Source organism: Engystomops pustulosus, chromosome 3 (genome assembly GCF_040894005.1).
Source record: "Engystomops pustulosus chromosome 3, aEngPut4.maternal, whole genome shotgun sequence".
NCBI classification, from domain to species: Eukaryota; Metazoa; Chordata; class Amphibia; order Anura; family Leptodactylidae; genus Engystomops; species Engystomops pustulosus.
Window position 1 is genome coordinate 94,352,092 of NC_092413.1, and position 16,227 is coordinate 94,368,318.

General features: G+C 42.6%; 1 protein-coding gene across 1 annotated transcript; it reads right to left on the minus strand.

The window, feature by feature from the left end:
- Positions 1-914: 914 nt before the first annotated feature.
- Positions 915-12,105, minus strand: TBPL1 (TATA-box binding protein like 1). Its single transcript, XM_072141493.1, has 7 exons — positions 11,927-12,105; positions 6,640-6,818; positions 4,895-4,977; positions 4,221-4,284; positions 2,831-2,934; positions 2,642-2,736; positions 915-1,482 (listed from the first exon to the last, which is right to left on the minus strand). Exons 2-7 carry the CDS (start codon positions 6,772-6,774, stop codon positions 1,403-1,405), a joined length of 561 nt encoding a protein of 186 aa, XP_071997594.1. The 5' UTR covers positions 6,775-6,818; positions 11,927-12,105; the 3' UTR covers positions 915-1,402.
- Between the last annotated feature and the right edge of the window lie 4,122 nt (positions 12,106-16,227).

The following is a 16,227-nucleotide window of genomic DNA, read 5'->3' on the forward strand; positions in this document are numbered from 1 at the left end:
GGGGGGTCTTTGTACTCAGGAGAGATGGGCTTTCTCTTTTTATCTTTTGGAAATGTGTCAATTTTAGGGCTAAATGAACGTATAACCGACACAATTTGACCATTCTAAATTTCACCTCCATTTGATTCAATTACTATGAAGATCTCAAGGGGTTAACAATCTTCCTAAAAGCAGTTTCTGATAGTTTGAGGGGTGCAGATTTGAAAATGGGTTGGTTATATAGGGGGTTCTGATGTTAAATATGTAAAATTTCATTAAAAACTGTATTTATCCCCAAAATAGTCAATTCTGAAAATCCAGAAAAGCTATATTCGGACAGGACAGGAGTCTTTGCATCATACTTCGTGGCTGCAAGTAAAACTTCAATGCTGTCAATGTAATAATTATTGCAATGACGATACTGCAGTTCTGTCAGCAAACGGGAAGCCTTTGGATCATATTTCCGTATAATACAAGTCCTGTGCAAAGTGTGCAGTCCATGGGATTAGGTCTACAGGCCACCAGCAGAGGAACGCACGCAGCACAACAGTTAGATTTGAAGTGTATTTTTGAGACCTGTTATTTTCCCTCCATATGAAACCTAAACCGGTGATTTCTTGTACAATACTTTATTGCAATGAATTGTATTGTATGGAATTGTTTTGGGACAGATTTCAGACTGAATTTCAATTTAGAGTTTCGGGGAGGGAAATGTGGGTGCAGACTGATAAGTGGAAAAAGAAGCCTTTTTTAATAAATTTTTCTTATAATTTCTCTTATAACAAGTCGTCCAATTAACATGCAAATTTTACCTCCTTCTACACATATTCGAATCACGAACAAAGGTAGAGATGCCACTGAGATCACTGGATCTTGTAGGTTTGTTGTTTTATCAGTGTCCATTGCAGCAGAGGTGCATAATAAAAATACATCTATAAACCTGTTGATCCGTTCTTTTTATTAAAAAATATTTACATGACCAAGAAAGAAAACATTTGTGCTATGACAACAGAACATTTATAAAACACATTCAATGAGTGAGAAGAAAACTTTAACAGTTTCTTTGGTGCCTATATAAAAAAAAAAAAAATTAAAAAAATAAAACCAAAATAAAAGACTATAAATAAACCACAAGCTCAAACAGAGGGTTTGCGTTAGTGCACATTACAGCTCTCTCCGTAAGAGTACATGGGAATCACTTCACAAATAAATAGCACAGTTGTTTCAAAGCAGCAGGTCCAGGTCTTGTAAACAGTCCTTTCCTAAAAACACCTCTGGGTGCAGAGTCTCAACACTGTGATATTAGACGAGTTAAAAAGAGTTGTCCCTTTGTTGGTCCTTTATTTGATCAAGTTACAGATGTATGTTTTTTTTTTCTTAAAAAAGGTGCATGGTCATAAAATCTCAATGCAGAAGTGGTTATTTACAAAATTTCTTTCCTGCTTTGAAATACACAAGGGTATATCTGCTCGACAGCGGTAGCAACGGACTTCACATCTGGACCTGAAGGGAAAAAACAATCAGAAAATAAAAACTAAGAATAAAAAAAATACACTAAAATACATCCCTGCAAACACTCATTTTCCCCAGCAGTCCTTGTTTTCTTGTCTTGGAGAAAGGAGGCACATGACCACAGCAGCCATGCACTGGCCTCAACTTTATAGCGTCATATGAAAAATACATATGTGGAGAGGACACAAGGACAGACAGGGGAGTCGCCAAGTGATGGATTTTCTCATTTCCTCAATCCATCCTGTTTTACAAATTTAAAATCTACTGAAAACCTTATAAGGACCAGGGACCCCCATTACGTGAGTGCAGTGTGTCAGTAGCAGTGGAGTAAGCAACGTCTAACCTGCAGTGGTTTACAGTGACAGAATACAGTGGATGGCCCAGGGAAATTGCCGGTCAGACCATTAGTGGTGCAGTTTTGTTTCTGTGAAGTTCATAGCAGTCACTTGTACACCACTTCTGGTCCAACAAGCACTGAAAATGGCAGAGGCTGTCATGGCTGGAACAGAGATCGTTGAGAGGATGCTGTAGTGGTATGCGGCCATTCACAGGAATACATTACAAGCAATGCTAGTCAATGAATCTATTCAAAGGACCATTTGACAAGCTCCTGTGACCGATACATAAAAAATAGGTTATATCCTATAGCTCTAGATACGTTCAGTTAGGCACTTTAGACTACCTGCACATTGTGGGCAACACTGGTAGTGAAAAATGGACATTAACGGTCAATTTGCTTGATTCTGGCATTTTTCATGCATTCTCAAACTATAGTCTATGAACGATCCATAGAAAAACATTTCCAACTAGGACATGCTCTACTTCTTAATGGAACAGTTGCAGGGTCCATTTAAATAACAGTCAATGGGTGCTCTAAACGCATTACATTTTAATGGATCAGCACCATGTACGGTCCATTCAAAATACAATGGGCACATAGCCAATTTTAAAGTGTGCATTTGCACTTTTTTCTATATGGATCAGTGAAAAATAGATTAAAGGGCAGTAAAAAATGCATATTTTCAAAGCAATGTGTAACTTCAGCATTCTGAAAGTAAATTTGGTTCATAATGCATGAAATCAAATGGTAGATTTCCTTTAATGCTAAATTATTTAGGAATATACTATATTTATGTAGAACAAGCATTACCTGTAACTGTAATACTGCCAGTGGAGAAGATTTGCAGTGTTGTTCTTAAAGACTTTATTCTGTAGCAAACGGCAGGGTGAAGTTCAGGTTCATAACTATACAAACAGAATGAAGTTTTTTTTGGAGTTTTAACAAAAGCCGTGAGAATAAGGCAAAAGTGGTGAGTACACATCAATTACGAGCACTTACCTAGCATTTGGTCGGTTATTTTTTGTAAATTCGGGTAGTCTTATCTCAAAAGGCATAGTGCAGACTGCCAGCACATTGACAACTTTAAACTCTGTGAATTTTACCTGTTAAACACAATCAAACGGAGATTGTGAGAAGTGGATAGCAAATAAAATTAAAAAAAAACAAAACATAACTCACGAGTTAAAGAGCCCATTCAAATTAACCTATTAAAATAAATGCATCATAAAATCTATAAAATAAAAATAGTACCGGTATTCCCAAAGTAGCAAATAGCAAGTGGTTTCACTCCCAGAAACCAAAATTACATACAGAAAATCAAATTTTGTCAGTGTTCTCTCCAGTTCTTGAAGATGTATTTTCAAAGCACCGATGTATTTTCTGTATGTATAAAAAAACAATATTCTTTGATCCATACCCTGCCTCCCTATTCCTGATTGGCAGGTCTCCCAGCTACCACCATGCTGCCAGTATTAAACTAGTACCTAAGGACCGTCTGACAATATTCAACTACAGACATATACAGCTGTTTACTTAACCTCAGGGAGAAGGGCTGGGTAGCATGACTGTATACTGCAGCTCCCCACCACCATGACTGGAACAGAGAACAAGATCAAGAGATCAAGTCTTTTTTTTTTTATATAAGAATGTTGGCTCTAATCTAATAGTGGCATAGGTGCAACGTGTAATGACATCCAAGAGGTACTGTGTGTGGTTTGAGGGGAGGGGCATCAATTTCTCTTTAATACATAACATAAGCACGTCTCAAATATTTATGGATGATATTAATTTTAGAGTTATTCATTTACAAAGTGCAATATAGACAGATAAATCTGTCTGCTGGTTTCAGGTGAAAGTGATCGGTCCATTGCGCGGTGTCCCTTTCTCAGGCCAATAGCAACGCAGAAGCAGGATTCAGTTCATGATAGTGATATATGGTTCACAGAAATCCTGCTTCCTTGCAGAACAGCAGCACTGAACCGTGATCGTGATTAGTGGGCAGAACAAGTTAAACAGGGAATGTGTAGTTTAATGTCCAAAATAATCCTCCTGTATGTTCACTGTACAGGGCTGCATGAAAAGAAAAACATACTGAGCTAGAAAGGAGCCTGAAGAACTACACCAGACTCATGATTGGTGTCCCAATGACTACACTGTGCTTCAGTATACCTCAGCTTTACTGCAAGGGTGCATTACGGATGCTGCAATGAAGCACTGCTCAGTGGTTTATTATCCCAATTTGCTCTGATAGGAGCAGAGACTCCGTCCCCTGTACAGTAGTGGTGCTCCAATACTGCAGCGCTGCTCCTACTCAAGTGAATGAAAATCATTACCCCCCCCCCAATTTATACAATTTTGTTCAAAATTTGCAAACTTGAAAACATCTTACCAAAAAACCAAGCTTCTGCAAACAACGAGCCAGTCTTCTAGCACCAAACTTGGCTTCTTCTTCACTGTAATAGAAAACACACAATCATTACCAGACACTTATTACATGAGAGACAACTAGATGATTCTGTCCTTCACCAAGATCCAGCAGAAAAAACAACAAACAAACAAACTGGGCCTGAAACCACATGATCATAAACACTTGTGAATTCACTGTGGGACCATCGATTAGGAGGGGTCAGAAATTGCAGAGGACATCTCTTTGCTATCTCCAGTGCTCCCATTCATTGTCTGGAGAAAGAGAGAAGTGCTTGGCAAGATGCGTGCTTGACCTGACCCTCCACCCATTGGTAAGAACAGGACCCCCATTATCTGGATTGCTGGGGGTCCCAGCAGTCAAACCCCAACTGAACAGAGTGCATTTACACAACAGCTGTCTAAAAATAAAACGGATAGATAAAAACACCTATGGATTAGCGGTTTTCTGGGGATCAGAAACCAAACATGTTTTTAGTATTCCTGGTGTTTGTTTGCCTTATGGCAAACAGTTTGTTAGTTTATGTATTAGCATGGTCGAGAACCAATTCTGTTTTTTTCCATAGCTGTAGTAAAAATCATACGGAAAATGTGCTGTGAGGACTATGAAACACCACAAGGAAAAAGTGCGTATTATACCTGGTTGCTCCAGTACAAATTATTTTTCCGGATGACCAGATTGTAGCAGTTATTCTGGGTTTTCTGAGTTTCATCAACACCTTCTAAAATGTAAAAAAAAAAAAAAAAAATTATAGTTATATACAATAGTATAAAGCAGCTCTTAAAATGTTACATAGTTTATATGGTTGAAAAGACATGTCCATCAAGTTCAACCAAGAAAAGGAAGGAATTAATGGGAAGAAATGTTGCTCATTACAGAGGCAAATGGGTATCAGGTAAGTAGAAGTCATAGTAGAATTAGCCTGTGTTCCATTTCTACTAAATACAAGTATCACTTAAAGGAGTTCTCCAATGTCAGCTGTAGGTGGCTTAAGCACGCCGAGGTGATCAGAGTTGCAGATACAGATGCTGTTCTGTAACACCAATAGAAGTGATCTGTCATTAAAGGGGTTATGTAGTTTCAGCAAATAAATATTATTTGTAAAATACAAAAAATATTCTGTATCAATTCCTCATGGTTTTCTAGATCTCTGCTTGCTTACATTCATGAGAGCTGTGTGTTATAATGAGCCATGCGCCTGTGTGACATCACATGACCATGGACCATTTGTCCACTCGAAGTAAAGAATTAAGTTCCCTCATGAATGTCAGGAAGCAGAGATCTAGAAAACCGTGAGGAATAGCTACTGAAAGTATATTGTAAAATTATGTAACTTTTCATCATACAAATAATAGTAAGTGTTTGCTGAGTATGAAAAATCCCTTTAAGGAAAGCTTAGCAGAACTGTCGTTTACAAAACTCCTATTTATCAGAAACAACGTTGAACAAGCTGAGATGGGAATACCTTTCAGGGGAAAAAAACTAAACCTGAAGCTTCTCATTGGAGGAGATTCATCAATCTGTCTACATCTGAATTATGTAGTGAGCCACACTTCCTGAGGGTTTACACTATATAGGCAGTTTACACAACTTGTCTGAAAAGAGAGCATGGACTTGGGAAAACTGGCATCAGAAAATTCTGACGTAAACTGGACCAACTAATAGCTGGTCTAAAGTACAATTCCCCAATTCTAAAGTACTTCCAGTACATCATCCAGGATTATTTATCTGGCGCAGAAGAAGACAACTCTGCACTGATCTATTCACCGACACTTTTTATACATCTTCCTCCTGCCTTTTAGAGTCACACAATTAACCAGAATAGCTGTAATTGTTTATATAACTTAAAGGGGTATTCCCATCAGGGCATTTACATTTAATTTCATTCATTTGCCATATGTAAACATTTCTTCAATTGGATGTTTTAAAAAAAATGTTCCTGTGTGAAGATAAAAAGATAGCTTCCTCGGATACGACCACGTCACACTCTGGCAGCGGTGGCCAGACATGCGCTATAGAGTCCTGCCGGACCACCAGGATTCAGCAATCATTACCACAGGACGGCTGTGGTGTTATGCAGTAACTCCCGGACATTTCATATACAAACACTCTTTGTGTCTTCGTGCAATCACTCCAGCAGAGGTGGCTGTATCCGAGGAAGCCATCTCGTTTCTAAGGGACCATATGACTACATTTATGAGAAATTATCTTCACACTGGAACGTTTTTTTAATAACATCTAATTGAAGAAATGTTTATATACATATGGCAGATTAATGAAACTGAATGTGAGTGCCCAGATGAGAATACCCCTTTAATTATCCAACCTAATCAGACTTCAGAAATAGAGCAGTAAAAAGGATGCTCTTCAACAACATACTTACTCCAACTTCACGCTTATATATGACATTCACTCCCTCCAGTGCAATCTTCCGCAGGTTTAAATGGCATCTGGTTCTGAACACACAGACAACATTGGTAATCAAGATATCTAATGCCACATCACTCTCTGCATCCATTGAGGTGGCTTACTGGAAGCTTGCCCCCACCATGAGAATTTGTCCTGGGGAGGAAACATAACACATATATTAGAAGAAATAGAAATCAATCATTTTTCAATAAAAGTTCCATAAATCAAAAGTATTTAAAAAAAAAAAAAAAAAAAAAAAAACTTGTAAAATTATTAATCAGACCACATTGCTGCTTTATCCACTAATATGGCTCTTTTTACATCCCTCTCTCCCTTCTAAACAGACATTTTGTGTTTGTGTTGCATGTAGGGCCTGACTGCATATGTGTTTTCAGTGAAACGAATGTAATGTGTAAAACAATGTGGCGTCTGCATTACGCTGGGGCCCTGCCCAATTACATATGCGTTTCCATGAAGTGCATGCAATCTGTAAACAGCACCCAGTATTTTACATTGTTGCAAAAATACAAACGCCATGTGTGGATGCCCCCTGAATCTTTCTAAAGCAAAATGGGACAGCAAAAAAGGGGGATGAGTGAGAGAAGAAACAACCAATATTTTTTTGCCGCAAAATATTAAAAGGGTTGACCAGCATCAGAAGGTCATCAATACCATATCCAGACCAACCCCTATAAGTCTCTCACCCCTAAGGCTACATAATTTATATGGTTGAAAAAAAAGACACATGTCCATCAAGTTCAACCAAGGAAGGGACAGGATTGGACGAGAAAGGGATTTAGCGGAAACCATTCTATATAACATAACCATCAATTTTTTTTTTTAGACGTAATAAGGCATCTAGACCCTTCTTGAAGCTCTCTGTGACCAGCGCCTGAGGCAGGCTATTCAACAGATTGACAGTTCTCATAGTAAAGAAGCCCTATGGCCTCTGGAGATTAAACCTCGTTTTCTCCAGACACAGACAGTGCCCCCTTGTTTTTTGATTTAACATGAAACAACTTTCCACCATATTTTTTGTATGGACCATTCATATATTTATATAAATTAATCATGTCCCCATGTTTCCTCATAACCGAGACCCTCCATACTCCTTATTTTTGTGGCTCTTCATTGTACCCTCTCCAGCTCCAGGACATCCTTTTTATGGACCAGTGCCCAGAACTGGACAGCATATTCCAGGTGAGGCCCACCCAATGCCTTATACATTGGTAATATTACATCCCTATCCCAAGAGTCCATAGCTTTTTTGATACATGACAAGATTTTGCTGGCTTTAGAGGCAGCTGATTGACATTGCATGCTGTTACTCAATTTATGATCTACTAGTACAACCAGGTCCTTCTCAACAAGGGACTCTCCCAGATTTACTCCACCAAGGACATATGTTGCCTTTGGATTATTAGCCCCCAGGAGCATAACCTTACATTTATCCACATTGAACCTCATTTGCCAAGTGTATGACCAAACACTCAATTTGTCCAAGTCACCCTGCAGCCTATGAGCATCCTCCATAGACTGTATTACACTACACAGCTTGGTGTCATCTGCAGAAATAGACACAGTGCTATTAATTCCTACCTCTATATCATTGATAAATATATTAAATAGTAGTGGGCCAAGAACAGAACCCTGGGGTACACCACTCATAACTGGTGACCATTCCGAGTAGGAATTTACCACAACTCTCTGGATACAATCCTTCAGCCAATTCTCAATCCAATTGCAAATGATTCCTGCCAAATAAATAGCCCTAATTTTACCCATCAGGCGTCTATGAGGGACAGTGTCAAATGCCTTTGCGAAGTCCAAGAACACAATATCCACAGCAGCTTCTCCGTCCAGGCATCTGCTCACTTCTTCGTAAGGGCAGATCAGGTTAGTCTGACAATTTCTATCTTTAGTAAACCCATTCTGGCTGTCACTTATTATACTATTTGATGTCACATAATCCTGTATACAGTCTTTTACTAACCCTTCCAATATTTTCCCCACAACTGCAGTTAAAGAGAACCCGTCAGGCAAAATTACCTCCCTAAGCTAAATATATTTTCATAAACTGCCATTAGAGAGCATTGCCTCTATCCCTTCATTGTCCCTCTACATGCCTGTAATTTTAAGCAATTAGGTCCTTAAGCTGTATGCAAATGACCTGTGAAATGTCCAAAGCCCATTAGCATATTAAAGCTGTCCGGCTTATTCATGAGTGGGAGGCACAGCCACACCCCCAGTGCATGAATGACAGCCTGTATAATGGTGTAATGGCTGCTCCATGTGCTTGCTAGCGGCCACGCCCCCTGCAACCTGTGTGTGTGTATAGGAGAGATACAACAGCTCCAGGCAGCCATGTTATAGCAGAACATGTCAGGTACTTGTGTAGCCGATGTCTGTCTCTCACATGTGTATTAGGAGGATGCAGCCCACACACTAGCATTGCTTTACTATACATTATACACAGAAATGAGCAGGGGGAGGGAAGGGGTAACATCACTGCCTCTGACCATGTGACCAGCCTCATTTACATAATAAAGAATATGATTATGCAATGATTAATGTATGAATTGAATAGATAAAGGCTGGGATGGATCCTTGTGAGCTGCTCCAACAGGTAACAGGTGACAAGAATATTGATAGAGACCTGATGACAGGTGTCCTTTAAACTTACAGGCCTGTAATTGCCTGACAAAGCTCTAGAACCTTTTTTAAATATTGGCACCACATTCGCCTTGCGACAGTTACTCGGCACCACACCAGACATTAAGGAATCCCTGAAGATTTTAGACAGTGGTACAGCAATGACAGAACTGAGTTCTTTAAGAACTCTGGGGTGTAACCCATCTGGTCCAGGAGTCTTGTACACATTGATTTTATTGAGCCTGAGATTGAATCATGTCTACATTCAGCCAGTCTAGTATATTACAGGATGCATGAAGTTATTTCTTCTATTGTATAAACAGAGTTAAAAATCCATTTAGTATCTACACCTTCTCTTGCTCTCCAGTCACCGATGCCCCATTTTCAGAATATAGGGGTCCAACCTACTTTCGCCTATTTTTGTTTTTTTAAGATTTGATTTGCTATGTTAGGCCACCTGTTTTATTTTGCATTTTGGCTGGTTTTATTTTGTAATTATTGAAAGCCTCACAGTGACCCATCAGATTTATATTTTTAAATGCCCTCTTTTTATCATTAATTGCCCTTTTAACTGTAGCTGTAAGCCATGTGAGGTGTAATCTAGCCCGTCTATACTCGTTACATATCGGAATAAATTTAGAAGTATAATGACCCAGGATAGATTTGAATGTCTCCAATTTAACATTAGTATCATCATGTGACAGTATCTGATCCTAGTCTATATCCTGCAGAGCTACTGCGGGCCTATTCAGAGGATACTCCCGGTCAATGTTATCATATGGGTTTATATAGTATTCTAGTGGAAATGTAGTGGCTCCATGGACAAAATGTGACTTGCAGTTATAACTACAGTGGGCATCAACTACAGACTTGTAGAATGATTTGGATTTATGACTTGGAGGACTACCACATCTCTGATGTACTGTACTTACATCATACTATGTATATAGGACAGCGAGAAGGTGCAGTAGACCTACTACTAGCTGCAACACCAACTGCACTCACATGCTGCATGTACATACTGTTCAGTCAATACATTGTAAGGTTTATCTTAATTTTAACACTGCATTACAATGAGAGCGCAAAACTGTCTTATTTCCCGGAATGAACACTTCCCTGGGACCTGCACTCACTAGACAAAAGCAGTTATGATGCTCATAGTCCATGCCTCCCAAACCCAAAGCTATGGAACAGTACATTAATACTACAGAGAAGAAGAGAAAAACACAGGCGCTTCCTGGTGCAGATAAAACTTAAGGAGATGTTCCTTTAAAATACAGTGGTGTGCTCACCTTGATGGGTTGTGCGTGCAGGCACAACGCTGTGTCAGAGTACAAAGGGTGCTGCCTAGTCCTCACCGGCAGTAGGGATCTCCGGTTTTTTGAAGAATATAGATGATCCAAGGGGAAGAAGATTGTGAATCCACTCTCTCCAGACCATTGGATGCAGAAAAAAAACGGACTTTCTTCCGGCGCAACCCAATTAAGGTTTAAAGCATCTGTGATGCACTAGCGCTGGTACAAGCTGAGGATGCTGCAATCTTCTTCCCCTTGGATCATCTATAATCCTACAGAAAGGCATGGACTATTGGGCAGGTCTGATCTGGACTGATGAATTGCAGTGGGGTAACAGTGTTTACCATCACACATAGAAGTCTTGAGGAGTCCTTATAAGGATTGTTTTCCCCTCCTCTTATATGCTTGGTATGTCCAGTGAGTGAACAATGGTTATAGAAAATATAGCAAATCTTTGAAATCAGCAAGTCGGAGACAAAAAACCTTCCCTGTGTTATGGCTGTGTGAATCCCTATGTCATACCCCTGTTCCAGGATGCGGGCACCCCACCTGAGACGCCCCGGATGCGGGCACCCCACCTGAGACGCCCCGGATGCGGGCACCCCACCTGAGACGCCCCGGATGCGGGCACCCCACCTGAGACGCCCCGGATGCGGGCACCCCACCTGAGACGCCCCGGATGCGGGCACCCCACCTGAGACGCCCCGGATGCGGGCACCCCACCTGAGACGCCCCGGATGCGGGCACCCCACCTGAGACGCCCCGGATGCGGGCACCCCACCTGAGACGCCCCGGATGCGGGCACCCCACCTGAGACGCCCCGGATGCGGGCACCCCACCTGAGACGCCCCGGATGCGGGCACCCCACCTGAGACGCCCCGGATGCACCCCTTTGAGGCTTTACTGGGAGAAGCCCTGATGATGGGGGATGTTATAATAAGGTCTCCTCACATCTTGGGGTGAACTAGTACCTCACCCCAGGAATAACACAGCAGCTCATCAATAGGACTGATGCAGGAGTCCCGGGTGATGGCACTGACTCCCTGGGAGTGCACCTGTCACCTAATACCGGGCATCCCCCTTGTATACAGGGTTCAGGTTTGGGCCAGCTCATGCAGTGCTGCTCCCTAGAGGTGATACAGTGCAGGGGACACTACAAGGTGACCCGGGTAGAATGGATGGAGAGGCGGCAGATCACACGGGCCGGTAATGGACACCCGCAGGACCAGTTCGTGATAACGAATCACAGAGGAATCAGCGCTGCCTCAAAAAACACCGCGGCCCGGCAGCCAGGGCTCGGCCCCCCGGACATACCTGCTCCCTGCACCGTCAGAGCCGGTACAGCCCGCGGCACGGCGATGAGAAAGGTAAATACAGCTGTCCCGGAAGCAGTGGCGGGGACCTGGTAACCCTATCATACGCTTCCCTGCCGCCCCGCCCAACGCTCACACCACACCAATCAGTGAGCCGCACTCAATCCACCAACGGTATTCCTCGTGTCACCACTGTTAGCCGCTGGAGGGGATGAATGCGAGCACGTGACTGGCTGGCAGCTGGGACGTGACGGTTAGCTGGCAGATGCTGGCTGTGTGCTCTTTGTTTGGAGAAGTTGTGTTAGAGGAGAGGGATATGCGGCTTCCTGGGAGGGCAGGATAGGGAGGAATAGGCCTGAGGGGCTAGAAATGGAGACCGGATTCAGTACCTATACACATTACTAATGCTTACTGAAAGGGAACATCCCTTTTATTGGCTTCACTGCACCCAGTTTATGATTCTCTTAAACAAAACTGTGGATGAGGAGCAGTAGACGTTTGAGGGTCCCCATTCTAACTTAACAAATGTACATATTACAATCACACATATACAGCATGTACACAAACATATAGGGGCACATTTACTTACAGTGTCACCGGAGTTTACTGAAAGTGCATTGTCTGTCTATAATGCAGAGTGCGGCTGTTCACTAAGATATCACAACTGTTGCTTCCCCGCTTAGGTCCAACAGAGTTCACCATCTTTCTTTTGTGGCGCATAAACACAATTGTGACACAATTTAAAAGTAAAACACCGCACTCAGTCCGACGGCACGTCCCCTGATGTTTTTTTCGCGTGGAAGCCAGAGCAGCTGCACCACAAAAAGCGTCATGTGCACCACAATCCCAGCGCACAAACTTATTAAAGGGAACTGGAACACCTCTGCCAATGCAAGGCATAGGAGTTGTTGCGAATAAGCCCCTAATATATGTGTTCCCCTCATAGAGAGTCTAATCAGATCCTCTGTAGGACACTACACATACACTTAGATAATTGTACAGGCAGGTAGATTCTGCCTGGATAGGCAAGGGTTAAATGTTATTTATTGTTGTCATCCAATAATATGCCTCAATGCACTTAATTGTGAACTGGAGTGTGATTGGAGGAGGAGACCACCTGACCAGGGATTAGCTAAATCCTTAGTCAGGGGAGGAGTCAGTTGAGACCCAGCTTCTGACTGAGAAGCACCACCTCAGAGCTCATGCTCTGACCACAGGCCTCAGCAGCTCTATAAAGTGTCAGTCCACCTTCAGGGCTAACACTGAACCATTCCAGGATACAAGCTGAATCTTCCTACTTTGGACACCGCTCCATCCCAGCCTGCCCCTGCATCCAGGCTGGTGAACAGACTCCTGTGGTTCCCTCTCCAAGAGCACTCCCAGTATCTTACCTCTGTAAGGAATCGTTGGGCACCATGCCTGCTGTTGGTTCGAATAAAGAACTGTAAGTCATTTTTGCACAATGTGGCCTCCGTCTGGTCCCTGCTACGGCTGTAACACCAAGGGTGCCCCATCCATTTACCAGGGACACACAATACAGACTCTAAGGGCTGCCCCAGGGAGAATCAGTACCAACGCCTATCCCTCTATATCTTTTCTTGCATACACCACCTGCTGGAGACCTGCCAGGTGACACTAGTGTGCCCAGGCCGCAACCGCCAGCCACTCTGGTATTCCGCGCCCCGGCTGACTCCAAGCCCCAAGAAAAGGCTAGGCCCCAGTGGGGGATGTTGCAGAACCTTTCACCATTTTCCACTAAGACAGGAAGCAGAAGCCCATCACACCTGCAATGCTAATATGCCTCTCTGCCTTTTATAAGCATTTGCATTACAATATAATTGTGTGTTATAACTTACCTTGCACCCTGACAAAATCCTTAGGTAGTCACAGGGGCTGGGCATTGGATGCATTTCAAAAAACAACATATGACTTGTCTGTGTTACTCCCTCCTCAGATCTCAGCCCCCACCTTTGTGCTCCTGTACAGCTCTTCCCTCCTGCTCCTCCACAGAGCTCACAGCCTGGTGAGCTGACATCAGAGGGGGAGGGAGGAGCTGTACAGGAGCACAAAGGTGGGGGTGAGAGCTGAGGAGTAACACAGACAAGTCACATGTTGTTTCTTGAAATGCATCCAAAGCCCAGCCCCCGTGACTACCCCAGGATTTTGTCAGGGTTCAAGGTAAGTTATAACACACAATAATGCAAATGCAAATGCTCAGAGAAGAGCCCCATTGTGCCATATACAAATATACAGCATTTATACTCTGTATACACATACAACATGTACACATCACAGATGCATCATATATACATCACATATACATATTATCTTATACAATGTACAGCATAATATGTATATAACGGTGCACATCCTCCACTCTTTAGTGTGTCAGGTTGGATGTCGGGCCCCCTAACAGCAGCTAGTATGTTTTAGTCCTAAAGTTTGTCATGCTGAAAAAAGGCAAGTAAATCCACTCAGTTGGGATCAATGTCTAAGAGTGGAACTGTTCTATTTGCCCATGGCAACCAATCAGAGTTCAGCTTTAATTTCTCATAGCTGTTTGTCAAAATAAAGCTGAGCCCTGACTGGTTGCCATGGGCAACTAGAACAGTTTTACCTAAGACGATTCTGATAAATCTCCCCGATATGTGCATTTTTTTAAAAAGATGTCTTGATTTTATCCGTGATCTGACATAATTTCAGTGAAAATCCACATTAACTCCACATCAATGCAAAGGGTCATATTCATCAAGCACTGGCGCTCCATGTGCCAAGGCTTGCTGTTGGCCCTTCCTCTCAGGCTATGCCCAATATACCTAGTTGCTCCGATGCTTGTTACAGTTCTCCATCCCTTCCTGCCTAGAATTGTGCTATAACCTGCATCTGGACTTGGCGCTGACTACAGCAATGGCGCACAGCATTCCTGTGCAAGCCATCTCTGCGCTGGCACCACCCTCTCCACCTCCTGCTATAGAACATACTTGGGTGACTACTGCTAAATAACATGCATTACACATATATACCTAAAGGAAGAGGGAAAATACAATACTAATAAAAATACTACCAATAATAATTCCTTTATTTATATAGCGCAGTCAGATTCTGTAGCACTACACAGTTTGCCAAATCATAGTGGATCACAGGACAATTGTCCCATGATCCACTATTATTTGGTACTAGCTGTAGCTCCCAGCGTTGCCCGGGATATTAAAGGGGTTTTCCAGGAATATGAACATCTGATACAAAAACCCATAATGCTATAAATAAATGAATGTGACAAAACTTAATGTCATTAGTCACAAAATGGAGCTTAAATAGTTTGATTTTATGATTCACAAAATGTTATGGCCTCTCCAAAGTTATCAGCAAGATGTCTGCCAAATCACTTCCTGCGCCTCTCAAAAACCCGTGCGTTCTGGGAGTATCTATAAGAGGATAACTAAGTGACCTTGCGTACCCTTCAGGGGTCCAGAAGATTGCGGTTTCCTTCACATTGGTGGCAAGCGGTGTGGGATTCGAGATAATAGTGTATTTGAGTGTGTGATCCATACTCTCAGACACTAAAGATTACCAGCAGCGTTTGTGTTGGGATCTTAAGACCAGTTCAGCACTACACACAGACTGAGTGCAATTACAGTAAGGTGTGAGGTACATCAAGTTGCAGTTCTTTGTTAGTTACCAACAGCTGTGAGAATGGCCGGTAGGAAGAATGCTGCCACAGCTGTGGACATTACTGAGGACGATGCAGTACCGCAATTAGACCAGGAGGAGGTGGGGAGCGCTATTGTTCAAGGCGATGGGGAGCTCTGCCCAGACTCTCCAAGGAGCCAGTGGTCAGTCCCACATTGGACCGCCCACTGCCCTCTTGCAAGCTGCCTTGTCCAGTTTACAGGTGAGCAACCATGGCTGCTGCAGAGCGGCGAGAGCGAAGCAAATGTTGCAAGAGTGAGCAGAGGCTACAGAGTGATGGGAGCGAGTCGAAGCAGAGGCTGCAGAAAGACAATGGGAAAATGAGCACCAGCTGCAGATGATCCAGCTACAACTGGAGTCCAGTGTTACCGGAGAACCACATCCCAAAGCTGCAGACTGAGGACTTTCCCCTGCTGGATAAAGGTATTGACTTTTTTGCTGGCTTTTGAAAAAACTTGTCAACAGTACCATGTGCCTGACGACCAATGGGTTTGGTACTTTACCCCTCGTCTCAGAGGGAAGGCCCTGAAAATATTTGTCTAGTGAGACCACCCTGATGTATGAGAACATCAAGCAGGCTCTGGTCCGTCTGTACAATCTGACCCCTGAGAC

Coding starts and splice junctions, on each gene's coding strand:
- TBPL1 (XM_072141493.1), bottom strand. CDS start 6,774: ATGGATGCAGAGAGTGATGTGGCATTAGATATCTTGATTACCAATGTT. Junction 4,978..6,639: donor TATATAAGCGTGAAGTTGGA/GTAAGTATGTTG, acceptor TTTACATTTTAG/AAGGTGTTGATGAAACTCAG. Junction 2,935..4,220: donor TGCAGAAGCTTGGTTTTTTG/GTAAGATGTTTT, acceptor TGTGTTTAACAG/GTAAAATTCACAGAGTTTAA.